The sequence below is a fragment of the Dermacentor albipictus genome, chromosome 10 (genome assembly GCF_038994185.2).
Source record: "Dermacentor albipictus isolate Rhodes 1998 colony chromosome 10, USDA_Dalb.pri_finalv2, whole genome shotgun sequence".
Lineage (NCBI taxonomy): Eukaryota > Metazoa > Arthropoda > Arachnida > Ixodida > Ixodidae > Dermacentor > Dermacentor albipictus.
The window spans coordinates 41096886-41124756 of NC_091830.1; the positions used below are offsets into that span (position 1 = coordinate 41096886).

At 44.0% G+C, this 27871-nt stretch overlaps 1 protein-coding gene across 3 annotated transcripts in view; it reads left to right on the forward strand.

The window, feature by feature from the left end:
* Window positions 1-263: 263 nt before the first annotated feature.
* The window catches only part of LOC135907351 (TBC1 domain family member 15-like), a 92358-nt gene continuing 64750 nt past the window's right edge, over window positions 264-27871 (forward strand). For 2 of the 3 annotated variants that reach the window (XM_070526870.1, XM_065439038.1), the window contains exons 1-4: window positions 264-379; window positions 8692-8781; window positions 10433-10595; window positions 13965-14205. In XM_070526870.1, coding sequence (XP_070382971.1) covers window positions 353-379; window positions 8692-8781; window positions 10433-10595; window positions 13965-14205 — 521 coding nt within the window. In that variant the 5' untranslated portion in view covers window positions 264-352. Of the gene's footprint in view, window positions 380-8691; window positions 8782-10432; window positions 10596-13964; window positions 14206-16659; window positions 17436-27871 lie in introns of all 3 variants that reach the window. The other variant, XM_065439039.1, reaches the window with a different exon arrangement.

Genomic DNA, 27871 nt, shown 5'->3' on the forward strand with positions numbered 1-27871 from the left:
TTAGCCACGGTTTCGAAAATATATCAACTTCTCGTTTTAATAGTCCTGAACAAGGCGTTATTAAAATTGCTATATAATCCACAAACCTAATCAGTTAATACAAAACTGATAATGGGTAAAGATTGATAGTTATAAGTAATTTTATAATAATCAGAACTGTGCTTAGAAATAGTATAGAAAGCTATTCAACACGAGGAGGCAATACAATATGATAATAATTAGTTTTATTTTTATGCTAGGTATTTAGGCTTTAGTTCTAATACGTTTACGAAAATTTCAAGCAAAGTTGGTTGACTCGTTTGTCACATGAAAAGCTCGCTAACGCCATCGTCAGCAGCAACGGACTTTAAAGATGGCGGACGGAGGGGGCGAGAAGCAAGTAAGATAATTACTCTTTTTTGACAATAACTGAACGTTGTCGAGGGCAGAACGTTTCAACAATTGCTTTTAGAAGGTCGCCAGGTGCCGTTTGAACTGTGCCAACTGCTAGCGTATCCGCGGTTGGTTCAACTCGATGTAGTTCATGACGAAGAAAGAGGGAACTCCGCGAGAGAAGTTCGTTTGTTTGTTAAACTATTTTGACGCCCTTATCGCAACACTCACAAACAGCGGCACAACTCCTGACAAAAGAAGCTTCGTTTTGCGCATAATTGGAAGCGACTCCTCGCCTGTCACGGCCGTGCGAAAACTGTTTCGACTCTCGTGAAACCGTGTAGCTGATTCGTCAGCGCCTTGACGATAGGGAGTTTTACAACGGTGTTCTTATACGAGTCCTCGAAGTACGTACCTTCGCTGACGCCCGCCTATGCCTACATCGTGCAAACGGGCGCGAATCGGCGTTTTGTTTGTTTGCTTTTTGACTGAATGACACTTCCCCGTGCCTTGGCGCGACCTTATTATTGGGATGCTCGACTGACGCGGTCAGTAGAGCCCGCGCTTGGCGAGGGAAACATAACGACGGCTGACGCCGTGGGTTGCAAACACGATTCTCGGGCTTTCGGCCGCTTCAAGGCCGGACACTCCGTGTCATGTCTGTTTATGTTGTGTTTTTGAACGTTCGAATGCTTTTCATGCTCCGATGGCTATCGGATAGCTGTAAGTGAGAGTTGTGTCGAGGGCCGTTGCTGTTGCGATGTTAAACCAGTGCAGCGATATTCGTGATGTCTTCTGGAGAGCATAAACGTTCGCGTTGTTGAGAGGAAGCTTCTATCCGAACCGTAGGAGCGAAGAAATCGTGTTGCTCGGCATCTGCTGAACCGGTTATGACAGGTTTGGTGCGTTAAAGAATAGTTTCGTGAAAAGTTTCGTTTTATATGACACAATATATTAGACGATTGGGAATAGATCTTTAAGCAGTCAGTTTTTTTTTACAAAGACGGCTGTAAAAGGAAGCACGAAGTGTACAACTTCTTAACACAGCACTAATAATAATAATAATAATAATAATAATAATAATAATAATACATATGCTGAACCGGTTATGACAGGTTTGATGCTCTAAAGAATAGTTTAGGGGAAAGTTTCGTTTTATATGATACAATATATTAGACGATTGGGAGCAGATCTTTAAGCAGTCAGTTTTTTTAACAAAAATGGCTGTAAAAGGAAGCATGAAGTGTACAACTTCCTAACACAGCGATAATAATAATAATAATAATGATTTAAAAAAAATTTCAAAATTCTGGTTGTCGTACAATTTATTTTTTTTGACAATTAAATTGGACATATTTAATGCATGATACACAGCTCTGGACTTCAATAATAGCTTTTGAAGGCCAATGGGACTTTTCAAAACTTTCAATAAAAGCAGTTCCACTTCTGCACTAGACTGGTTGGTCCTGTGTCTGGCTCGCTTTGGCAACAAGACGTAGCAATATCATGCTACGTCGTATGTTAAATGTCACGTTTGTTTGCTTCAGATTACGTAACTAATGCGCTTTACATAATTGTGACATCTGTTTTTGGTGCAGAGTTAGAGCTATAAAAAACTGTGCTTTCATAATTACAATTGCATTTTTTTGCCAGCTTTCAGCAATTTTTTAAAACATTTGAGAGCCTAGATAATTATTCTATCTCCAACAGACAGTATGATCGAACATCTGTTCTTAAATGTGACAAATGTCATTCTTGTCTGATCAGCAGGTGTCCATTTAGCACATTTCACTGTTTCACATGTATTTGAATAACAAAATTGATTTTGGCACCAAGCGAAAGCCTCCTCTTAAGGGCTTATTGAACTCAAATGACAAGCCTGAATGCCTCATTTCTTTCACTTTCTATTTCATTAAAAATTACATTTTTTTTTTCGGTGTTCAACCTTATATAGTTGTCCTCCCTCTAATTTAGTCATTCCAATATGCGGTATCATTTTTTTCATATCAGTGTTGCTGCTGCACATTGGCGGCCATTGTTAGATAAGCTTCAGGTTATCTTCTGTTTCCCCATATTACACGAAGCCCACAGGTGTTTCTGATATTCTGACACAGTTGAACGATAAAAGAAATATGTTCCTTGTTTCGGCAGGAACACCTACATTGTGTATACAAACCTGCATTCCTATTGCATTACAGACCGAAATGGCGAAATATTCTAGGCTCGACACAGCATAGGCTGCTAGCTGTTTTATTGAATTTCAGTGACCTTGTTGCTTACCTGTCATGGTGGCCCATTGGCTGTGGTGTGCTGCTATTTTGAGCGCAAGACAGTTCAATTCATGGGCCCTGCAGTTTCATTCTGTTAAGGCAGAATGTAGCATCCTAAGCATACTTGAGATGCATGTTAAAGAAACCCAGCTTGTTGAAATGAATGCGGAGCCCCCGCTGTTGCGTTTATCGCAGCCCGTGTGTTGATTGGCATGTTAAGCCTCATAATTTGACTTAGATTTTTCATTTCGACTCCTGTTGCTCATGCAGATAAATGAAAAAAAACCTGTTGGCAAACTGGCTTGAAGCAGTACAGGCATGAAATCTCGGGCATTTAAATTTTTGGGCTAAAGGAAGGCCCTCAACATTGAAACTGTTAAAGAAATTCTCTCATCTTGGAGTGGCCTAAACAATTTACTTTAATAGTTGTTCTACAAAGCAGTTTTGCCATCATCTTCCAGAGTCATGGTGCAGAAGGTGGCCACACGGCAGCTTGAACATTGCGGTGTTTTGACACTTGCTCCCGCTCGCTTGGTCATCTGCCGTGCTGCCAGCAACGTTGGGCTGTGACATGAGTGGTGGTATCGCAGACTTCCGAGCGAGCTGGGACGAGTGCCGAAACCATTGCTGTGTTCTGCAAAACGGCAAAAAAAAAAAACCTTAACGTCAGCCTTTCTGTCTACAAGATGTTTTTGTGCCGTTACACTGGGAATCTCTCATTTTTCGTGAAGCTGCTGTTTCTTCCCAAAACTCTGCTCGTTAGTTAGCACTCTGGAGCAGCATTCTGTTGCCGAGTGGGAGGTCCTGGTTGTCAATATACCGTCGGTGTGACATCAAGGTTATCAAATTATTTTCTCATTTTTAGGCACTTGTGCAGAGGAAGAGCTTTATAAGGTTGCCATTTTGAGTATTTGGTTAATTTAGGGTGCAGTCTAGTCCCTCTTTAACGATAAACAATCAACTAGATGCGAGTAGACAGTGTCAAAATCGACGATGGTGTGGCAAGTTGCCGTTGGAAGTTCGGGACGGCTTCGCCACCTGGCTTCTGGCTTAGCAAGCCTCCTCTAACAGTAAACAGTGGTCATTTTGCTTTTGTGAGTCATTTTCTAGTTTGGCTTAACCTAATATTCCTTGTTAGCATGCCTTTAATACTCGTTAGAACCTCATTATAATGGAGTCACACCTGACATGAAAATATCTTCGTTATAATGTTCCTTATAAGTATGCACGCGGAAATAGGAAAAGAAAAGAAATTGCAAATAGAAATTCAGGGTGGATATTCACTTCATCAAATCCATGTTTGTTATATTGAAATTTGACTGTATTGAGAACTGTTCCACTTTTTTCTGTTTAGTTCCCTCTGTTTCACCTGCTTTCCTTGAATTCTTTCTTGCTTTTTACTGACTCAAAGTTGTCTCCTGACTGGAAAAAAAAAACAAAAACAGGCAAACTCTTTGTAGGTAACTTTTTCTTTGTACAATATTTCTTTATAGGTAAATCATCTCGCCACTAAACAGTCATGATGCAATGACAAATCTCCCCTATTTGAAGCCAGGTATCGCTGAAAGGCTTATCCGCATTGCGAAAATGGGCTGGTGTACGCATCCTCTTTTTGTTTATTGTGACCATTTCTACGTCACTTGTGCTACACAATTTTTTGCTTACTTTTTCTTTTTCACTTCTGGTCGTGACACATTCAAGCGTGGGTCTGATGCACATTCGCCGAGCACGCCGGAATACTGTGTGCGTTGTATATCTGGTGGGTCGCGGCTCGTGTGCTGATAAGATAGAACCAGATTGCTGGGCTTTGTGACAGAGGTTCTCACTTTAGGACGATGCGTGTTCATGCTGCCACTGGCCAAAAAAAAAAAAGAAAGGATGGCCTTCTGTCTCGCTCGTGAATGTTTTCAACGCTAGATTTGCTTGTTGTGGTCGTCTATGGCACTCACTGTGTTGCCCATTGTGGCTTGGAATATGTGGACACGTTTGGCCAGGGGGAGACTCGAGCGTCTGCCATCATATTCTCCCGACTGTGATCTGGTATGCCGAGGGGAATTGCTTTCCTCTCAGTTTTCTAGTGGTAGCTGTTAATGGCTTCTTTTCAGTTCTCGATGTGACTCTAGGTCTGTCCCACAATCATGTTGCAACACCTATGTACATTACATGCAACTTATGCATGTAATGAACCTGCACGAGGACCTGTGCGCAGGTTTTCAAAACACTTTTACATAGCTCGCAGTAGTCATACAGCACTAGTGTTAGTGAAGAAGATCTCTAGCACCACAAGGATTCATCAGGGGATTATTATTATTATTATTATTATTATTATTATTATTATTATTATTATTATTGCTGTGCTCCCTACATTTCTTTTGACTAACAGAAAACAATGACCCAAAGACATGGACACGGTAAAGCTCATTGTATTAGTGAAGTGGTTTCTGTTATAATGTGTACTTAATATTTACCTTTCTTTAATAATTAAATTAACTTGTGACTTTAAATCAGTATACAGGCCTAACATTCAGTAGGATTTACATGCAACATTTTTCATTCTGATCGACTTGGCTCTTTCTGAAGAAAAGCATTTCTGTATTGCACGTGTAATAGGAATTGAATCTCCTATGTAAGCCTCCTCCCCAATGATGGCACACACTACTTAAGGCCGCATTGTCCATTGTTCTTGTAACATGGCCAAGTACGCTTTCTTTGTACATGTGTGCAAAGACTTCTCTGCTCACGGTATGAACACCGAGATGTAGATGTCTAATCAGAATACAAGCATTGGTTCGGCACTATCTTCTGTTTACACTTCCTCTAGTCGTTTGGAGTAGTCTACTTTTTTAATTGTGCATTGTTTTACTTATGTGCTCTTCTCACTAATTAGATTCCTATGTGCATAATAGCCGTTTCATCATGCTTTAAAATAAATTAAACTCTTTGTATCTTACATATAGTTAACAAGTGCTACAGCACAAAATTCTTTCTCATTCTTCCACAGAACAAGTGTTAATTCCAACATGCAGTAGTTCTGGTGCGTATGAGTTAGCAGCCACCTGTCTGCACAACATCTATTTGATATTGGATTAGAATATGTTAATTCTAAATCACTATTCGTTTGAAATCACTTAGAGCTCAAAATCCAGTATTTGCATGTGCCTGGAAACGAGATAAAGGCAAACTCCAGGGGCAGCAATTTTGTTGTCATACAGTTTATTTTCTATTCTTCTTCATTGAGTGTTGCACTTAGGGGCCAATTGCAGCGGTAACATTGGCACGGAAGCATTTGAGTCCATAAAAAAAGCTAAGGACAGTGGGAAATGAAGCAGGTCATTACAAGATATGGCTCCATATGTGTTAATGTGTTAGTGTTTACGAAGTCATATATGGCAAATAGCTGTCAGTGAGATGACCATTACTCTTTAAAAGCAAAGCCATAAGTGTTACTTGTTTATGAAAAGTAATCTGCATCTGATAGGATATTGCTGATCTTGTGGAACAAATGCGCACTCTAAAAGGTGCATAATTCTTTTGCTTGCTTGTTAATATTGTCTGTTCACACATAGTTTTCCAGTGCATACGTGCATGAGACTAGGCAACCAATGGGATGAGAGCTAACAGTTCTTAAATATAGAGATTAAAATGTGGAAATGAATAGCAGATAATAAGCCTCTAGCAAATGTGTAGCTACTAAGTAAAGTGCTGACTACTTTGTAGTAGTCATGAAGGTGGAATGGGATCACGGGAGCAGGTTGGCAAGGCACCTTTGCAGGCTCAGATGCTTCTGACACTGAATAGCCAAAACAAGTGTGGCCCCAGGGTCGTGTTTGCGAAGACTGTGTGGTTAAGAGTTTCAAAGGAGGAAAAGTATGCTAGGCTTCTCGACTGCTGACAGCATTACATGTGACTGCATGCATTTTGTTCATCCCCCTCTCCCCTATTTTTTTGGTTAGCTTACCTTGTGAACATTTCAAGTGAAAAATATGTGTCCGAATCATTGCAGCTCTCACACTTTTAATGGTAGGCAGGGTGCGCTAAGCCATTCTTCAATACAGGGGGCACCAAGCATAAGAAATCCAGGAACTGCTTATGTGGTGGTTAACGTATTGGTTAAGCTTTGTATGTATAAAATATAACTCAGAAGTGAAATAGGAAAACATCAAAAAGCGAGTACGAAAAGAAACCACACAGATATACCTAATGTTATGTTTTAGCTACAAAGCTGGCTTCTACCCACCACTATAGCTCAGTGGCTGTGGCATTGCGCTGTTGATCTCGACGTTGTTGGTTTAATCCCAGCCATGTTCGAGGCATTCCAATGAAAGCAGGAAAAAAAAATGCTTGTGTTCTTAGGTTTAGGTGCACTTTCATTTAAGAGCCCTCAGGTGGTGAAAAGAGGTTGAGTCACTTTAGCATATGCTAAAGAAGATGAAGGCAAAAGCCTGCAGGCTGAGGAGTCATTCACTACATTACTTGACATTTTCATTCAAATGCATTGTTACCTGTCACCTGTTTTCTCCCACCAGAGGTTGTGGGTTTGAGTGCCTTAACACTATTAATTAACGGTACCTTATGTACACCTTAATTAACACCAAAGGTAGTGGATTTGACTCTCGACCTTCATAATGGTAATTGAACTCCAACTTGAGATATGGCTGGTTTGCCCATATCTCCATGTTGGGTTGTGGGTTCAAGTGCCTTAATTAACTATATTTTAGGTAATTGTGCCTTAATTAATTTCACCTTAACTAACACGAGAGGTAGTGTGTTCGACTCTCGACCTTCATTATGTCAAATTAGAATGCAACTTAGTATGGCTGGTTTGCCCATATGTCAAAGTGGGTTTGACTCCCACCATTCTAGTGCCTTAATTAACTGTGCCCTAATTAATTTGGCTTAAATAACACCAGAAGTCGTGTTGACGCCTCTTTGCCTTGGCCTAATTTGTCCTAGTCAACACCAAAGGTCGCGGGTCTTATTTAACACTACAGGTCGTTGGTTTGACCGAAGGTTTAGGGTACAACTCCTTAGGAATTTTGGTGCCATAATGCCGGACCCACGAGTCATCTAAGGCTTTCACCTTAATAACCTAGAGTCTGCAACTACAGCATGCTTCATAATTGTTGTTTTGTCATGTAAAACCCGAGAGTATAAATTTAATTTAAACTGGTTTCCGATTCATTGACGGATGCTCATGCTTGTCTAGGACTGATAGCAAAAGGCATGGTTTGGATTCCTTGTTCCTGTGAAAAAAAAAAAAAAGGAAACATGCAGCAGTAAGAGGTTATAGAAGTATTTTTTTTTGTAGCGGTGTGCGAACATTCGAATATGGATCACATGGTCTCTGCTCTTTGATCCTATTTGAGAATTCATTATTTGGAATTGTGGGATGTTTGTTTGTTCATAATATAAGGGATAACAGCGCTTTTTGGAGTTTCAAAAGGAGTGAGAATGGCAGAAGTGATCACTGTTCCGAATGATTCCTCTGCAGGAAAGCTGTGGTTCAATTGCATGGGTACCAGTTCCTAAGCAAATGCGCGAGGCATTTATGACTTCTGCTCAACAATTTCCAGTCAGTAAATAACAATTGCTCGCATTTAGGGAGCCTTTGTGCAAATTTGTTGTCACGATTAGTTGTTTGGCCAGTTCAACCGCGTTTGTATCCCTCTAAAAACGTGTGGCGCTGTAGTTTCACACTTTCTTTTTCTCTCGTTCAGTGAGCACGAGACTGCATGCACTTCTGGTGACGTGCTATTGGGACACCAGCGTCATGGTGCCCCATACTGCTGAAAGCAGTTTCTCACTCCAAGCTTCTCAGTTGTCTTGAGGTTCAATTGCGAAGGATAGTGCTTACATGCGTCAAATAATTTATATGACCCGTTTTTTTGTGTGTGTTTTTTTACTAAACAGACTCCACACAAGCTTCATGATACGCTTTGCCCAGAAATGAAAGAAAATATTGAAATTGATATTGATATTTGTATTAGATATGATTAGGAAATTTCACCATTTGAAGGCCACTAATTTTCGTGGTTCCTTCCTGATGCAGTTAACCTACACCCAAGACAATGTGTCCGTACGCATGCTCAGTTCACGTGGTGAGGAGACGATATCCGGGAAGCTGGAAATCACAAAGGAGGTGAGTGTGGGCCTGGTGTGCATCGCATTGCTGGTGATTCAGAAGGAAAGAGTGCGCATGAGTTTTACTTGTGTACTTAAATAGGGGGTAATCCTGGACAAGTTAGGGGCAATCCTGGACAAGTTAGGGGTAATCCTGGACAAGTTAGGAGGTAATCCTGGACAAGTTAGGGGGTAATCCTGGACAGGTTGGTTCAGGCTAACTTTACAAGCAGGGCAAGGGGTACGGTGACGGAGAAGAAAGGACACAGGGCGTGAGCTGAACTAGCAGCTGACAGTTTATTGCACTCTGCAAAGGATCAATACAGAAAGCATAGGCCAAGTCTTTCGACAACACTGATTTGGCATTTGAGCTGGGTTACAGATTGAACCGAAATACAAAATTCGTGCTGCTTATTTAGAGAGCCTCAATGATTTCACGTGCCTCCTGATCTCTGTGCCTTAGAACCACATGACCGACAATGCACTGACAGATGTGAAGAAGGTGCACTCTTTCAATTGCAGTGCTGTAGTTACCTTTTCTTTCTTGTTTTTCACAATCGCACAGTACGAGTACAAACATTATAGATACAATGAGCGGGTAATGAAAGCATTATATCTGTCAAATTTCTTCGACAATGTAGAAAAGTAGCAGACACTATTCACTTGGTAAACAGGCATGCATAAAAAATAATGTACAGACTTTCGTTGCATATTTCAGAATCATTACAGGCGATATACTAATTAGGTTTTTTTTAAGAGTGACCTGTGTTGTACACCCTGGTTTGACAGCGACCGCTGTTATTGCTTTCGGCTGTCGATGTGTTGGCATGTGCATCCATACACCATGGGAAATAACTAGCTAGTACATTGCGCAACCTCCGTAGTTGCTTCAATCACCTGCGTTGAGGTAGTTCAAGCATCTGTTCAACACTCGATAACAGTTGGGGAGCAGTAACAGTAACAATAAAGAATTCTAGCGCTAGCCAATTATAGTGCTGTTCACCACTAAGCCTGGCATTGCCATTCACCCTTGCATGCAGCAGGGACTCGCAACCTCGCATACGAGATTTTTCTCTCCTGGGGCTTTTGGGAACTCCTCTGTTTTACCCAGCCTCTGATGTAATAGACTACCAGGCCATAGAAGCAAACCATTGGGTGGTTGTCCACTTAGGAATTACTCCTTTGCGAACACTTGTGCACCTGCTTACTTTTAGGATGACAATGTTCTAAACAAACACAAAAGCGTTGATTGGGCTAATCGTCATGTCAGCGCTTCATTGTTGCTTTGCAGCACCTTTGTCAGATGCCAACCTTGAAGAATTTCTACATGATCCTGCAAAAAGAAAAAAATTCCCAAAGACATAATAGGCAGGGCGTTTCTATCAGTGCCTGCCCCAGCCAACAGGAAACATTCAGTTGAGGTGGGATGGGGAAATTAAACATTGCATTTCTATACATCTTTGTTACTATTAGGTCCATTTCAAAAAATTTTTGTGGGATTATATTCATTCAAAGGCATCATACTCATTACAGCATGTTTTTCAGGTTTGAAATAAAGACACTGCAGGGCCCCTTTAAGAGAGGTTGTGGAATATTACAGACAGGAAATAACACTTAGCCTAACCTCGTCCATTGTTCTGGATCGCTTTTGTCTTGGCTTGGCTATTCAGAAGCACGGACATGTCGTGACGTGGTTGGCATACCCGCCGCCTTCGGCGGCCAAGGAGCAGCCGCAGCGCTACGACGAGGACTCCGCCGGTGTCTGGGAGGACCTGACAGCTGACAGCCCCGTTGCGTACCATGTGGGGGGCAAAGACAATTGCCAGTCGCCTGGTAGGTTTATTGGTTTGTGCATGGCATAGTTTTCTTCTGTCACTGTTGGCCTCAACGGAAATTGTTAAATCAGGCCACATTTTCAAACCGTGAAGTGGTTCTCTGTCTATTCCTACAGAAGAACTGGACCATATTATTGGAATTGTAGAAACTGTGCAGCGTGCTTTTTGCACATACTGTATTTGCATGTAGATAATGTGACAATGAATAAAATGTGAGTGGCAATTATTGAGCTCTAGGAAAAAGAAAAAAAGTGTTAATGTGATCCCATTTCACACGACTTCCCAGTGGCAACGTTTGCGATCGAGAAGGCGAAAAGTGACCCAATACAGTTATATGCATCTTTTTTTACTGGTTAGTACTTTCCTGAAAAACTCAGTCTTTCGGCACCATCGGTCAGTACATTATGAAACTGCGATCATATGATATGTTTTCCAGTCACTAGATCCGATGTGAACGAGAAAAAACATGGGGCATGTACAATGAGTGGTAAGTGCATGCCATGCAGCTTCCCCGCAGTGCTCTCCCACCAGTGTTGCGGGAAAATGCCAGCACACACTTGAGTTTCCCCTTCCGGTACCAACAGATAGACCGGACATCACATGCCTCCGGTCGGAATTAATGAGGAGTGCGACAAGAAGATACTGGGCCCAGCCAGACGCTCGTCACGTCCGCCTTAAAAGGCTGGATCCCGATCTGCGATTTCCTGTTCTGCGTCGAATTCCACGCCCTCATACGAGCCTGATACACAGACTGCGATTAGGCCTTGCCTTCACGCGCAAATACTTGCACATCATTGGACGGACAGACTGCCCAGACTGTTCAGTGTGTGGCGCTGTAGAGACTATAGACTATGTGCTCGTGGTGTGCCCTGAGTATGCGCGTGAAGGACTGACAGTGGTAGCAGCTACCTTGAGGCCTTTATACAATAGACCACTGTCGGAGGACCTCTTGCTACACGCTCTTGCCACAGAGTTGGCAGACGATAGAGACTATGCGTGCTCTTTCACGTTTCATAGGCGACACGGGCCTGGACTCATGCTTGTGATAGCATGTGTGCAGTGTGTCCTTCACCTCCTTCCTCCCATTATCATCCCCCATTGTGACCCTTTTTCTTCCCCTCTTCCCCTTCTCTTACGTAGAGTAGCAGACCAGATGCTCCATTTTCCAGCCGACCTCTGTACATTTTTCAGTCACTAAACTACTTCTCTTTTTCTTCTCGCGATTTATCGTATTCACTGCTACGAGAGAAACGTCCTTACCTGTCTGTCGAGGACCTGGGGTGTTCACTGGCTGCTCCAGCAGCATTTCTACAAAAGGTTCGATGCCGTGTAAGGGCTGCATCTCGTCAGAATTGTGAAAAAAAAAAAAAGGTGCGGCCCTTACGCGAGTCTATATGCTAATTCGAAATTCCGGTTTATTGGAACAGATGCTCTGTGGTCTGTCTGGTCACAATTTTATGTACTTCAATGTGCCTAAACACCCTGTAATCCAAGCGCATATGCATTTGCAACAGCTTAATTGAATATACCACTCCACTGACCATGCCCTCAACAGCGCGCCAACTGGCATGGTGCCGTGGTCGACCTAGCAGCACCGGCTGCAGCTTTCATCTCCCATTGCAAGTACTGTATTTTGGTGCACACAACCCGTGTAAAAAAAAATAGTTAAAAATGAACAGTAGGGTCGGGGTGGGGGTTATATGCGAATTTTGCCTTGAAGTGCGGCTTCACAGCAGTGCAAATTTTGCCTAAAAGTGTGGCTTCGCGGCAGCACGTGCTGCTTTGTCGGGAAGCCACACTTTCAGAACGTGTCACTCGTGTTCGCTCAGCGCATATGCGCTGCCTAACAGAGCACTGCACGCAAGTTCTCCATTCAATGAGCTTTTGATTCGAAATTCTTAAAGTTTTAATTATCTATACTTGACTGTATTACGATTATAATGCAAGGTGATATCGAAAAGAATGTGGAAAGCTTGCATAAAAGCAGATGCCCGCATGGTGCTTTAATTACTGCACACTGCCGTCACAAAATACAGGGATGTTTACTCACCACTGCTGATGTCTTTCCCATTGTCTTTTCCATTGTCAACAAGTACGGCGTCGTCCACCATGCCACCAAGGTTATTGGACAGGCAGCACTTCAGAAGTGCCTGCAGCACAATTGGACACAGCTAAGCCGTGTTCTATTGTGTGTGTGTGGAAAGAAGTATAGTCGACTTCCATTAATTCGATCATGATGGGACTGATGAAATTGATCTAATTATATGGCGCGTCTAAATAAGCAAGATGAAAAAAGAAGAAACACCGCAATGTACTGCTGATTCATTTGGCAGTACTTGCCCAATTCTAACAGGCCCCAAAATTAAATGAAGGTGTGGTTTCTATGTTTCCAAAACTAAACTTTAACATGGAAATGACTATAAAGCTCCTAAACAAAGTAGAAATCTAATGCCCACCTGACTTTTTAGTGACAAGAATGGGTAAGGCACCATTGGTGGTAGATTTCCCAAAAGTCAGTCTTGCTGTGCGATTTTTTAAAGTCGGCTTTTTCGGAATACAGTTGTGTTGTGCGGTAAAGCATACGTATTTCGCGAGCATTGTTTTGGTTTCGTATCCGATTATACTGCTCAGGCAATATACGGTCCAATTTTCTTGGAAAAAGAAGGCATGCATTACAATTAAGTAAATACCGTAATCATACATTGTGAGCCACCATTATTGCTTAAAACCTTCCTAGGGCATGCAGAAAATTGATGTTTTTGATGGGGCATGATGTGTGTTAACGCAGTCACTCTTTCCTGGGCTCCACTGAGACATGCTGCCACTAAGGCGGTCGCTATTAGAGTCACCATGGGGGTTAGGTGCATGCATACACACTGGTCAAGTTCAAATTATTCTGTGAAAGCCAATTTTAGGATAAATATGACAACAGTTTGGGCCCATAGAAATGCACTAACGGCAGCCGGACTTTCAGTTTGGATGGAATGAAACCGAAAAATCTAATTAACCAGAGTCTAATTAAAGGAAGTCTATTATGCTAAGCTCAGATATATAGTGAAGCACTTGAGAAAGTTCGGGTTTACCGAAGGAATGGCACTGGAATAGTGACGCGTTTGCGAACTCAGAGCAGACTTCTAGGATTTTCGGAGGGTATGAGAACTCCGTTGTACAACTTTGCTGTCTGTTATGTATGATTTGGTCGGATCAAAGTACATCTGCAACTTTCCAAAGACTTAGTTCCTTAGTGTTTTTTCGTATGTTCACCTCACACGAAGAAAGAACGGCAAGCTAAAGATGTTGTAACAGGACAATAGAGAGAAACATGTGGTAGCGTCCAAAGGGTTAATTGACGAACCTCTCATTTCAGACTCCGTGAAGATCAAGAAGGAGAACGGGACCTCCGCAGGTGACTCGCCCTCGCCTGTGCCGCACACCACCGTGTCGTTCGAGGTGACCGACCTCACCTCGTACCGGTGCCGCCAGGTTGCCGACACGCACGAGCTCACGCTGAACCTGAGCGACGGCACGCGCCTCCCCACCTTCATTTTCATCGAGCGTCGTTACGAGCACTTCATCCGTGCCCTGCACGAACACATCTCCTTCAAAAGGTGAGCCAAGTGTTGCCGTTTCTCAAAATGACGAATGCTGCTTTTTCTTAGCTGTCTGCACGCTTTGTGTTAGCGAGAGCTAAGGGGCGCAAGCGTTCCTTTGTTTCACCACCTCGGGCCAGAGGTGCTTGGCCGCTGAACTTGGCTTCACTTTCACTCTCATCTTGCTCATGGGAAATCAGTTCTGTGGAATCTCGCAAGGTTGAGGAAGGCTCGTGAAAGGCATGAGTTGGCATCTGCCTGACTATGCACAAAGCTAGAAAAGTAACCCACGAGTAACCTACTTCGTGGAAAGAAAGCGTTACAGTTGAAGAAAAATTTGTCCTGGTTTGATTGCCGGCGCCTTTCCGGGGCGGCTGCTCTGTCATCTGAGCTAACCTGAAGGTTAGCGGGTTGCACTCCAAGGTTGAATTAACCAATAATGCGAAGCACAGGGACGCTGAATATGGCAAATGGGTTCTGCAGAAGCCTGCAATATAGATGATGGTTCATGAAAGGGAAAAATTATCACCTCACCGGACTGTAGCATAAAGGTACAGTGGAAGCCCATTGGTATTTCTGCATTGGCTTTCCTTTTAGCTTTTTGTTATGTTCACATAGATGACGATTTTCCTTTTCGCATATCTTGTCCAGCACCATCTGAACAATGTGAGGTGGGCTTATTGGTTGGTTGGGGAGAAAAAGGGATGAAATTTTTGTTCCTAAAAGGCAGGAATATTCGGATGGACCTGAAGAGAGCAATTCTTCCACAAATTACAGTAAGTTGTAAATGCCAAAGGGTGCCAGTGGACTGCCTGCGCCATCTCTCAGATGTTTAAAAACATTAATGCTCGTTGCGCTTATTGCAGTGTACCAATAAGCATGGTCAGCATTGGCCGTACATACTTCATTAGTCACCTTCACGAGGCACTGCAAAAAATGAAGACATCTCATAACTGACGAGGCAGGTGGAGGTTGTTGCAGGTTTTTTTGTTTTCTGAGCAAACAATGTTCACAGTGCTTCGTGATAGAAAAGGTTGATGCTTACACTTTTTCAGTGCTCTGGAATTATTATTTGAACCTGCCCATCGTTTATTTGTGTCAAGTGGTTTATGTGCCAGTCACAGCTGAGCTCACTAATTTGCCTAGATGGGATCGGCGCTTTGCAGAACGGTCCAACAACCCTCGTGTTTGAGGTTTGAGCTAATTAGAGCCCACAGTGCTGAAAGGTTTTCAACTCTCATTACTGTGCCACTCATAGCCATGTGTTTGCTTGCATTGTGAAAACACTTGTTGCATTATAGAATATTGAAGCATGTCGCCGGCGTATTTGAGTGTGTTTGTGTGACTGTTTGTCAAGAGTGCAGTACCCAGGGATAGAAATTGAAGCTAGTGATTTGTACCAAGGTGGTGTTGGCAATCTGTGAGTGGTAAGTTCCAATTTAGCGGGTGAAACTGCTGTGAGCCATGAGAAAGGCTGTTGAGGCAGAGTAGGGTCACTACATGTTCATCCTTTAAATCTTTTTGTCACTGCAAGGTGTCTTTAGCATAGCATTACTGTTATACCGTTACCAATGCCACCTGCTGCTGACAGTTCATGCGCAGTTTACTACGTATGTGCGGTAAGAAGGAAGTGGTAACGGTGACAGTAGAATGGTAACACTATGCCAAAACACTCTTAATCATTGCAAAAAGGTACTAAGTGGCTTTGTTATAGCTTGGTCTCCTTCCTCCTTTCCTAAAAAAAGTGTATTTCGCTGGCAATGACTTTTGGAATTTTTCTTCAGAAGGTTGCATGTTGCGAGAAAACTTGGCATGTAAGATTTCGTCTTGCATGCTGCATTATGGAGCAGTGCCCAAACATTACCAGGGTGCAGCGCTTCCAGGGCACTGCGATGTGGCATGAGCATGAACAAGGCATGAAAAGTACACAGCATGGGAACATTTTGCTCGGACTAGTTTGTCATGTCTTTCGGCGAATGGTTGCACACGGGAACTCCTCATGGTAATGGGAATGCAAGCAAACCTGGAATGAGTGTGGCACACTTTTATTATATGTTGTTCTAGCCGTTCAGCGTATAGTGAAGTTATCTTTGCTCCTTCGTAGCAGGTGAATGTTTCAATCAGACAAACAACCAACTTAGTTGCATTGGCCTCCATCTGGCCTTGCCAGTGAAGTTAAGAGAGAGAAAAAGAATTTGGAGACACATTTTTTTTTTACCAAGATGCACGTCGTCTGCTTCTCTTTAACAATTGACGTGACGGTGCATCTCTAAACGACTTCGTCTAACTTCTGCTTCTATGCTGTACTCTCCTTTTTTTCCTCCCGACGAGCATTGCTTGACTGCGCTGGTGCCGTTCCGCCCCGTTTTTTGCGGCCGCCAAAGCGATTCGACCGCTAGCAGTTCGAGAGACAGACAGTAATTCCTCGCTTTCGCCGTCTGCTGCGGACCTTTTCCTTCCCGGGCCTTCAAGGAGCGACCCGGCAGACCCGTACTCCCTCGTCCACGCGACTCCACGCCAGGACATGAGTCCAGCCACAGAGCAAGCCGTCGAAGATGCTGCAAGCCATTCCGCGAGCCAACCTGCGAACAATTCTGCAAGCCATTCCAGCAGCACTGCCGACAGCAGCACCCCTGCCGCGAGGCCTATTTTGGCGAACCCTCCGCATGCCATTCAGCTTTTCGTATCGCGGGCCCCGAACGTCATTGTTCAAAGCCAGCCGGATGGCCAGACACGGCTAGTGCCTCAGCAAGCCATGCGGCTTCTCCTGAGCCAGGGAAGCCATCCCCCGATCAACGGCCAGCAGTCGCAAGTCCCGCCGCACCCTGTACGATTTGTGGTGCAGCAGACGCCACCACCTCCGCCGTCCCCTCAGCCGCCTCCGGCGGTGCCCTCGTTCCCCAGTGGCTTGGTCATAACTGACGTGCGGAGCCAAGCCCCTGGCCAATCCGGAAGTCCGCGTCCCAGGCCCATCCATGCTATCCGCAGGAGGGGCCCGCACTGGCCTACGGAGGAGAAGATGGAACTGCTGTCGTTGCTGAAGAAGCGCAGGATGCTGATCAATCCTCGGCTGGCAGAGGGCATGAGCAAGAAGGACAAGCTCGATGGGTGGAAGGAGGTGACGGACATTCTGAACAGCCATCACCCGGGCGGCCGCTGTGTTGCCGAAGTGAAGAAGCAGTGGCAAAACCTGTTCCTCAAGGCCAAGAGGGAGCGGCGGGAACTTTTGAGTGATGGCTCAAAGAACGGTAAGTGAGCTGCCTCTGTGGGCTTCTCTTTTTGCTGTGTCTTGCTCGTCTCTTAATTGGCTTTTGCTTGTGCTGCACATTGCATTTGCTTCACTGCAGAAATGTCCCTTTGAGCAATACGAACGAAAACACCCTACTTTGCCTCCAAGAGGCTTTAGTTGCTGAATGCGTATGTCCCACGTAAAAGTGTTCCTTGTGACAGGATATCTAGAGTGGGAACAGTACATATTGCTTATTAACATATGAGATGCAAAGCTCCGCATCACACATAAACGTTGCTTAAGAACAAATTATATGTTCTCTTTCGTATTGCTCGTGACTGTATGTAGTCGGCTGCGGTGATTGGCGGGGCTCACTTGAAGAGATGGTTCCAGATGCACATCAGTAATACCTTGAGCAACTTTTGGTGTAACAGTATGATGTTGATTTGATTCACGTCTCCGACATTTCCGTATTAAATGTCTAGTTAACAGTGAGTAATGCGACCCATTGTTTACTGGTAAAAGTTATTTTTCACTTTTTTTTTCTTTCCTTACCTTGCACTGAGATAATGTGAAACAGCATGCGGAACTTGAGGTTGGGCTGCCCTTTCTCGCTCCCGTTGAAGTCTTATCTTTCTGAAGAAATTTGAGGCCTCTGTTCTGGTCCACCAGGGCTGCCTTGTGTTGGTGGTGGAGTCCCGAAGTACTTAAGATTGCTCCATGCAAGCCTAGTTGGTTCATATCTGTTGAAGAGATTAACGTGTGTGAAATGAAGATGGGATTAGAAACATGTAGACCGCATGAATGTTTGTCCCTCTGCATGCTTCCAACCCTGTCTTTGTCTTCACTTCGCACTCATTAATCTTTCCAGAAGCGCTTGTTCCCTGAAGTGTCGGTGTGTGCTAAAAGTCCTGAAGTCAAAATTAGCCTGAATGAGTGCACCCATCATGCCTATATGAGGGATGGATAGGGGGCACTTGGCTTCTCATGGCTGTGCTTGTGCATAACACAAACGGCCGTTATTTGAGGCCCGAGCTGGTTGCCTGAGGACAAAAACATACTGGAGCATATATTCAAAACAAGATGAGGTATGTGTCTGCTGCAGCAAAAAAAAAAAAAAAAAGGCCACTCAGCGCATCCTAATGTAATGGGAAGGCATTCACCCAACGAGACCAGTAGATATAACCTACACCTTCCAGAAGCGCTGGTATGTGAGAGTGGATGGAAAGATCAACCATTCAGCAATCGAAATAAGCAAGAGACATTTATAGTATTGGTGGAAAACAGAAGAAATCGGGGAAGAGATTGGTAGGACCTGATCTATTACAGGCGTAGGCAAGGATCACAAGGTAGATATATAAACTTTAAGGAATAGAAAAAATAGATAAAGGATATGCAGACAAAGTATGAGACTGAAAAGCATGTATAGATTACCTGATTGGCTCAAGCAAGCTAGGTGGCTATTTGCGATTGCTCTGTTTCGAAAGGGATGCCAGTAGAAATCATCATCATGCGACTCCGCAGGCTTGTTACCTTGTGATGTTAAAACCACCACGTAATTGAATCAAAATTTAGAAGAATCTTAAGCACTGCTGAGCCTTGATGACAAGGCTTCAAAGCAGCAGGCTGTGCATCCTGTGAGCTTAAGTGAGTTGGACAGACAGTGCCGTCATAGTTACCGTGCATAACAGATGCTTGACATCATTGAGACAAGTATGAAGGGTGCATGGGTCAAAACAGGCACAAATTGTGGTGTGATTGTTGCAGAAGGGGCAGGTTATAAGTGGGCCAGCTTTAAATTGCGAGGAGGCCCACACTGCTACCGTTATCCAACAGAACTGCCGTATATGGTGAGCCCAGTGTCATGCATGGGATTTCACATTGAAAGCGTGCAGCCTTCAATGGTGCCCGCAAGATTTCTTCAGCTAAGTTGAAATGGAGTGGCTGCTAACGTGAGCTGTCTCGTCCAGGGGAATGGGAGTCAATTCATGGAGCATTATTCAGGCCGATGTGTAAGCTGCATGAAAATTTTAACTGAAGCCTAAAGGGCCCTTCATCAGGTTTTGGCATTTCAAAGAGGCAAGCTTTTTGTGTAGATTACGCACTAACAATCGTGTTTGCAAAGTGTCAAAGCACTCATGGCGCTAAAGGAGTCAAATGTCAAAGAAACGCCTATCAAGAGAGCCCCTGCTTTCGGGTAATCAAGGTGACATGCACAAGCACCTCTATGTAAAATGCACTGCCTGCAATGTCGCCGATTATGGTGCGTGGCTTCGGTAAATACTTCGCAGGACGTGAAAGACCACCACTGGAAAGGGACGTGGTCCCTTCGTTCTAGAGATGTCACTCTGTCATGGGAGAAAGGCAGGGAAGAGATGTCGCTTGTGGATGCTAGTGGAAGCAAAGGTAAAGGGTGTCTATATTCACAGGAAAGTTCACCACCTTGAAGCTTGTGACGCAGCATATCGATTCCGGCTATCTCATTTAATAATGAAATAATATGGAAAGATTTTGCAGTAATACGCTCGCTAGACATCACTGTAGAAGTTCCAGCATATAACAGTAATTTGAAATAGCGTCTGGTGAGGGGCTCTCTAAGAGTGCGACTCAGTTGCCTTTGTGCTTTACTTAACAGAGAGCCCTGGCCTTTGTTCCTGAACTTTGGTAGCGTCCAACTACACAATGGATGAATAAACAATAGTATGCATGAGGGCTGCTTTCCAACTAAACTTACAGTACATGTTCGGACAAGCAGGAGAAGCAGGCAAATACAGTAAATTTTCCTGTGAAAGATAAATTAAAGAGAATGTATACGCTAACTCTTGCTGGCCCATACGTGCATTACCATTGTGCACAGCATTGTAGAATAGTGTCATTGCCGGAGTCCTCCACTACAGCGTGCCTCATAATCAGAAAGTGGTTTTGGCACGTAAAACCCCATAATTTAAAGAAAGGAATAGTGTCGTAGGGAGAATTAAGACTGTGGTGTAGTTGTTGCCTATGCTCAATAGTACCCCTTGCACAATACACATAAGCATTTCGTAAGTTCCATTGCTTTGTGCATAGATGCAGTGACACTGAAATACCTTTGATTTGTCTGTTTTGCCGCTTTAGCATTTGGAGCAAAAGGCTGGATACTATGGGAGTCTCAAAATGCGTCAAATGTTCTTGCACTATGCCGGTTCAGGTGTCTTTTGTGCCGCCTGCAGTGTCTGGGCGTTTGCTCCTGGTTGTATGCATTTTATGTCAGTTTCATAGGCACCAGATTAACCCAGCATATTTGTGACATTGTAACCCACTGGTGCGTCATGTGTGTGTCTGTGGTAGCAATTGCACAGTGTCTCTCCTGTATTATTGTGTGAGCTATGTATTAGAAAAGACTTAATACAGGGGAGAATAATAAGTGCCACCAAAGGTAAAACATCAATGTCGTAACAGCAGTAGCTGTTGCTCCACTTAGTCCTTGCAGTGACTGTTTCTTACGGCTTATGCACTATGGAGCCTCAGTGGCTTCAGCGTTCAGCGGCTGAGCATGAGCTCAAAGGTTCGTTTTCTGACCAGAGCGGCCACATTCCAAGGTGAGGGGGCACACAAATAGAATTTGTGTACTGGGCTTTGGGCGTACATTGAAGAATTTCAGTTCTAATAGTGGCCAATGAATAAAAATCTTGGCAGCTCCATGCTGCCTAAATGTGCCACATCATAAGCAGGGGATCGTGCACCTCCTCCTCTACCTTGGCTGTGGCTGCGCATAGCCTTTTGCACACTGCATCTCAGAGGTGCTGTCAACATCCAATTTTTCAGACTTGGGGACTGGGAAAACGTGAATATGAATGTATCTGGGTTGTCAGAAAAAATGAATGCACGCCTTTGACTGTCCTCAAGGGCTCAAATCGCCACAGCCATGTCTGAAACGGCTCTGGAGGCCTGCCAGTACATTTATTAGGCATCTCAGTGCTTGTTCTGTGACAACAGTCGGCGGGTTCCAACTTGTGTAATTAAGGAACACGCACTATGTCCCGTGACAGCAGCTCCTTTCTAACCTTGGTATGCTTCACTGCAATACATTGCATATGCTCGACAGCATAACAGCTCTGAATTGCAGTAAAGCTGACTTTTGGGAAGTGGAATTATGGCACGTTTTTTAGACCTTTGATGTGCTTTCCATGCTTTGAAGTCTTTGGCGAAGGTGACAAAGGCAGAGTTGGCACCATTGCTGAAAACTGTGAATGCTTTCAGTGAAAAACTGAACAGGAGGAACCTTGGTGACAAATGTCGTAGCGGCCAAGCCTAGTGTTCCAGAGTGCACAAGAGCACAAAATGCTCACACGAGCATGCACCAAACACCATGTGGCCAAACACAAAGGGCTACAGTGGCTGTGGTGGCTATGGCAGCCGGCATATCTGCATGCCAGAGTGCCAGGTCGAGGCTGCGAGGTTATGAAAATGGCGGCGGTGGCGGCCTTTTTAAATGCCATTTTGGAGCTGAGATCACAGCAAAAAGTCCTAAAATCGGACGGCGAAGGGTTTCAGCATCCACAATTTCAGATGCCCTTATACACTGACTCTATGGGGTACGTGGCAGTGCCGCAAGGGCATCGAATTATCGGGCATCTAAAAAAAATTGGTGATTGACGGTGTGGTGGGTGCAAAAATGATCACATGACCCACACCAAGCACAAATGGCTGCAGTAGTTGTGGTGGCTGTGGCTGCCAGCAGATCTGCATGCCAGGATGCTGGCAAGATAATGAAAATGGGGGCAAGGTGACTTTTTTTTGGGGTCATTTTCGACCTGTAGTGACACCAAGAAGTTTGAAAATAGGATAGTGAAGGGTTGCAGCGTCTGAAATTTCAGTCGTCCTTACACATTGACACTATGGGTTATGTGGTAGTGGTGTGAAGGCATCCGAATTATCAGGCACCTCCAAAAAAAATCTGTGATTGTAATCTGTGGTGGGTGCAAACGTAGGGTGAGCCAGAATGGCTAATCACTTCACGTGGGCTGTCCTCTTGTGCGCCTAGTCTTGGACGTTGCGTAATATCAAGTGTTGGACGCGCGTTGAAGGGAGAGGAAGCCCGAAGTGATTGCTCCCCAAGGCTGGCGTTCTTCAATATGCCTGCGATGTGGCAGCTAGTATTCGCAGTCATCGAGTGAGATCTGTTCATGTTTACCTGTGTGTGCGTGACATGTTTGTTCATTTCATTACTAATTGAATGTTTGCTGTAATTTATGTGACTGATAAAACTACGAACCTTACTTTGTGTAGTTTGGTATTGCTACCGCTATTAAGGTGTCGCCTTTTGGGTGAAACTGGAAATCTTTTACATCTGTTCCAGAATGCTGAGACTCAGTTTATCATAAGAATGATCTGTTCTCTTGAGTGAACGCGCAAAGACCAGGGGTTCTGCAATGGTGATGATCAAGCTTTATTTCATTTTCATTCTATTTATTATACCCCTCAGGGCCAAGGGCATTACAGAGGGGAAGTGGTAAATGCAAAAGAATGAAGACAAATACAGTTGGTTACATGAGTGTTTAAATGACACCTTTATATACAATATTAGCTAAGTCTTCACAGAACTGTTCATAATTAGTAAGGCCTACAACTTCGGCGGGAAGGTGGTTCCAGTCATGTGAGGTTCGCGGAAGGAATGATTGTCAAAAACTTTGTGTTGCATGACAAAATGCAAACTTTGTACTGATGATCAATGCGATGGGATGCATAAATTAGATGGTAGATGAGGTGATCTCGTAGAGTATGATGATGGTACAGCTTGTGGAAGAAGGCAATACGAGACACTTTTCTGCGAGATGCCAGCGATGGAAGGCAACGATTAGATTTCATATTAGTTATACTCGCTGCACGGTTGTAGTTAGCTAGAATAAAACGCACAGAGTTATTTTGAACCATCTCGATGACTCTTTCAACTAGAGGGTCTAGAGTAGGTAAGTGAAGGAGTCGGCCAACTGTTAAAAGGTGCTCCTCAGTACATCACGCGGAGTATGTCTGATTCCACATGAAGGCGAAGAGCATTCAGAAAAGGCTGTTGATCTCTGCAGATTGATTGTATCACCCTTTGTAGCTGGCTACTTTGCCCTGGTGCTTCCACTGGAGGGTCTCGGAGTTAAGGCAGCACCACAGCAATGCCCAAGTGCTGGTTGCTGCCATCTTGCTGCATGCATGGCAACCTGTTTGCATGGAAGGCAATTAATTGTACTATGCCTTCCGATATAATTTGGTTTCTTCTGCACACGCCAGTGCACCGGTACGTCCTGTGTTATAGCCCCACCAGTGTGGGTGGTAAAGCATATTTTCTTTGCTGCCTATGCATGTCTACAGTCCAAACTTGGCACTGTGAACTTTCCAGTGCACTTGTCAATTTCAGTTTGCACTTCTGAATAAGAGCAGATTCCGTTTTTTTGTGAGCCTGTGGTCTGTATACATTTGCTCGTGGGTGTACCTGTGATTCCAGAAAAATAGTCTGAACAGTTTTACCAGTTTGCTTAAGATTTCTCATTAGTCTCACTTTAAGAAACGCTTCTCATCATGAACACATGCATAAGGTCCGGAAGGTTGTCCTTGTTGAAACGCCTTGGTCTGAATAGATTTGACAGATACTCCCAGGTCATGAAGGCAGGGTGTCTACCAACCGGGAAAACCGGGAATTCTATTTATTTATTTTATTTATTTATACAAGTACCTGCAGCGCCACAAGGGCATTATTGCAGGGGGGGACAAATTGAAGAAAAGCGAACATGTGACAAAAACTTGATACAGCAGAGCACAGGTGGTAAAAGTAAAAAAATACGTAACAGATGAGTCATCTCGACGGCAAAACGGTCTTGTGAAATGCGGTGCAGATTTGCAAGACTGAAATGGAGAGGGTACACTATCGCATGAAGTGCAATGCCAGCCAAATGATATAAAGAAAACGGGATAATATACTACGACAGACTGCGTGACAATAAAGACAGAAACTCTGAGCACGTTTTACATTCACCAATGCTCCTGGGAAGCCTATTCCAGTGTGCGGAAACATGCGGAAAAAATGAATTACAGTAGACATCAGTACGACAGCGCATTTCAAGGACTTTCAGCTCGTGATCACATCGTTTAGAGATGAAGTGGGGAGGGAAAATGTACAAGTTCTTGTTTATTCCTGTGAGATCAAAGTAGATTCGGAAAAAAAGTTCTAATTTTGCAGTTAATTGGCGGTGTGCTAGTGTTTTCCAACCAAGGTCCTCTTTAAGCAATGTAATACTGCTACGGAAATTATAATTACCAGAAACAAATCTTGCAGCGCGGTTTTGGACGCGTTCGAGCTTTTCTATAAGTTTAGAGCTTTGAGGGTCCCATACCTGGCAAGCGTATTCGAGTACCGGACGAACATTTGTTATGTAAAGCTGTTCTTTTACTTTCTGGGGGGCGTTATAAAAATTACGTCTAACAAGGTTTAGTATACGAGATGATTTTAAGGTTAAGTATTCAATATGTCTGTTCCATGTTAAATTTTCTGAAAAATAGACCCCGAGGTATTTGTAGTGTTCGACCTTTTCAAGAAGTAGTCCGTCCAATTTATACACTGATCTCACAGGAAAGCGTTTACGGGTGAATGACACAAGTTGGCATTTAGCATTGTTCAAAGACATGCCCCACTTAATGCACCAAGCATGAATTTTGTTTAGATCATTCTTCAAACTACTAACATCACAAACATTTTCTGCATTCTTGTATATGGCACAATCATCAGCATATAACCTCACTTTGCATTCTAGATTGTTCACAATGTCATTTATAAAAACTAAAAATAACAAAGGCCCCAAAACAGACCCTTGGGGCACGCCAGAGGTTACGGTGACAGGTGTTGATTTAGTGCCGTTTATTAAAACATGCTGTGTTCGTCCAGACAGGTAATTTCCAATCCAATGTACTATTGCAGGGTGTATACCGAGACGAGATAATTTATGTAAAAGCAATGCATGAGAAACGGTGTCGAAAGCTGTGTCGAAAGAGAATTCTCAGGTATTTTGAGTAGTCTGGAGAATTTCAGGGAAAACTCGGAGAATTTGTACCTTTATCACAGAAAATTAGCTGTAATCCTATTGAAAGGGTCGAAAGTCGTGGTAATGCTGGCTTGAGTAACAGACAGGAATTGTACTGAATCGTCTTTGGTGCCCTGTCGTCAGCTGGAGGAGTGGCCAGTGTACAGTCAACGACCGACCTTCCGGATTCCCGATAATTTGGACGGCTTCGTGACATCACCACGTGCCCAATAGAGTCAATGCATGAGAACGTCTGAAATTTCGGACTCAAGAACTCTTCGGCGCTCGATTTTCCGGGCATTTTGCCATGACCGCAGGTCCGAAACAGCATTAATCAAAGCCACCACTGCTGCCATTTTGATTACCTCGCCGCCTCGAACCGGCACTCTCGCACACAGATTTACTGGCAGCCGTAGCCACCATTGTGGCAACGCTAGGCCTAGTTGCTTCGACGTAGGCTATGAAGCTTACTGTTCGGTGGTGTCTTTTTTATTAAAAGATTTCGCCGCTGTCAGCAATGGCACGGACTCTGCCTTTGTGGTCCTCGCGATTGGCTTAGAAGCTTGGAAAGCACGTAACGTCGCATAATGCTGGTTCCCGAAAGTCAGCTTTGCCTCTGTACAGAAATGTTACTTGGTGAAGCATATGCAAAAGTATTGCACTGAAGCATGACTAGCGTGGGAAGGGGCTATGCCACGGGACACAGTATGTATTCCTTAAATATACACGCGTGCACCCGGTATTTCTTGTCACAGTATGAGCACCGATATGCCTAATATGTGTATTGACAGACAAGCCCTCAGAGCGTTTTCGAATGTGCCTGTGGTGGTTTGAGCCCTTAAGGGCAGTAAATGACATGCATTAATTTTTTCCAACTGGTTGATTTTTCGGACGTTTTTGCGGCCCCTAGGGAGTTCGAAAAATTGGACGTGGTCTGTGCAACTAAGATGCTTCGAATGGTCCGTGGGGCGAATGAGTGGCGGAAGGAGGACAAGAACAGAAAGGATCTACGCTTTGAGGAATGAACGCGAAAGAAAGCATGCTGCCACCACTTTGAAGGAGCTTGAGCTCAGAAAACAAAGTGTGGGCTGATCCCGAGATGCAGGTGTCTCTCATCCAAACCAAAATAAACTCTTTAAAGCAGTGAAATACAACACTGAGGTGTCGTGTGCGGGCTGAGAGTATGTCAGGATAGTTGAGGTTAACTTATGAGCTGTTGATAAAGAATCTCAATTGTGACAAAGCTCGGCCCTCATACCACTGAGCTTGCTATCAGTTGATAGAAATAGCTCTTCTGTATGCATCTACCTTTTATTCGTATGTGAAAATGTCAGACTCAATTCGCAATTTTGTTCGAAGACATCTTATTTGCTGTGCATCTTACTAAGTCCTCCCTTCTATTCTCTTTTTTAATACCATAAACACTACTCTTTCGTTTTCAAATTGGATTAGGTAGCTTTTTTTTTCATATGCTTACTAGAGAGTGACAGCATTGGGCAATATGGTTTCAGCCTGTCTTGACATAAGACATAGTTCTGCATCTCTCAGGGAATTTTGCAAAGGCACTCGGGGAAAACCTGGAAAATTCAGGGAACTTGGAGATGTCAACTTGGTAGACACCCTGAAAGGACACATGGCCCATACACTCTTGAACCTCGTTATAACGTAGTTGAAGGGGGAGTCGAGATAACTTCGATATATAAGTTACTGCCATTTACTACAATATATGCCCAATAGGGTGCACAATTTTAAACAGGCAAATAAAAAGAGAAGCTTTGTGGCACGTGTAATAGCTACATGTCCACACACTCGATAAAATTTGAGTAAAACAACAAAAGAATCTTCAGCATATGCAACACGTACACGACTTCTTAGCACCTGATGCAGCCTTTAGGTACTAGCCTTCAGTTCTACTGTGGTGGTCTTTCATGTTTACTTTCCACTTGGCTCGTCGCGGTCGAGCAGCACGTATGTGGCACACAACACAGCGCTCCACTGTGTGATCGATGAGGCAGGCGAACTTCACTGCAGCGGTGTGGCTCGGCTGGCTTGTGGCCTTCAAGAGTGCACCAATGCCAATGCGATATCATATGCTACACCCAGATGCCAGCCCCTGTGGCGCTCTGCAGAGAGAGGGAGTAGGGAATGCGTGGCCTAGGGAAGGACCTCCGAGATGGAAAGGGGGAGATCTCAAAAGCCATGGCCAGCTGTGGCTGCCTGCACAGCCTGCCGGAGAGAGAGAGAGAGAGAGAGAGAGAGAAGTGAATGCACTAATTGTTTGCACTGCCTCAGCTTGCAGACATACGCAGGCTTCCGCACGATCCAAGAGATTGTGCCGAGGAGATTTCTGAGGCCAAGTCCAGCTGTGCCTGACGGCCCGATACGCTGCGCAGTAAAAGTTAATCCACTA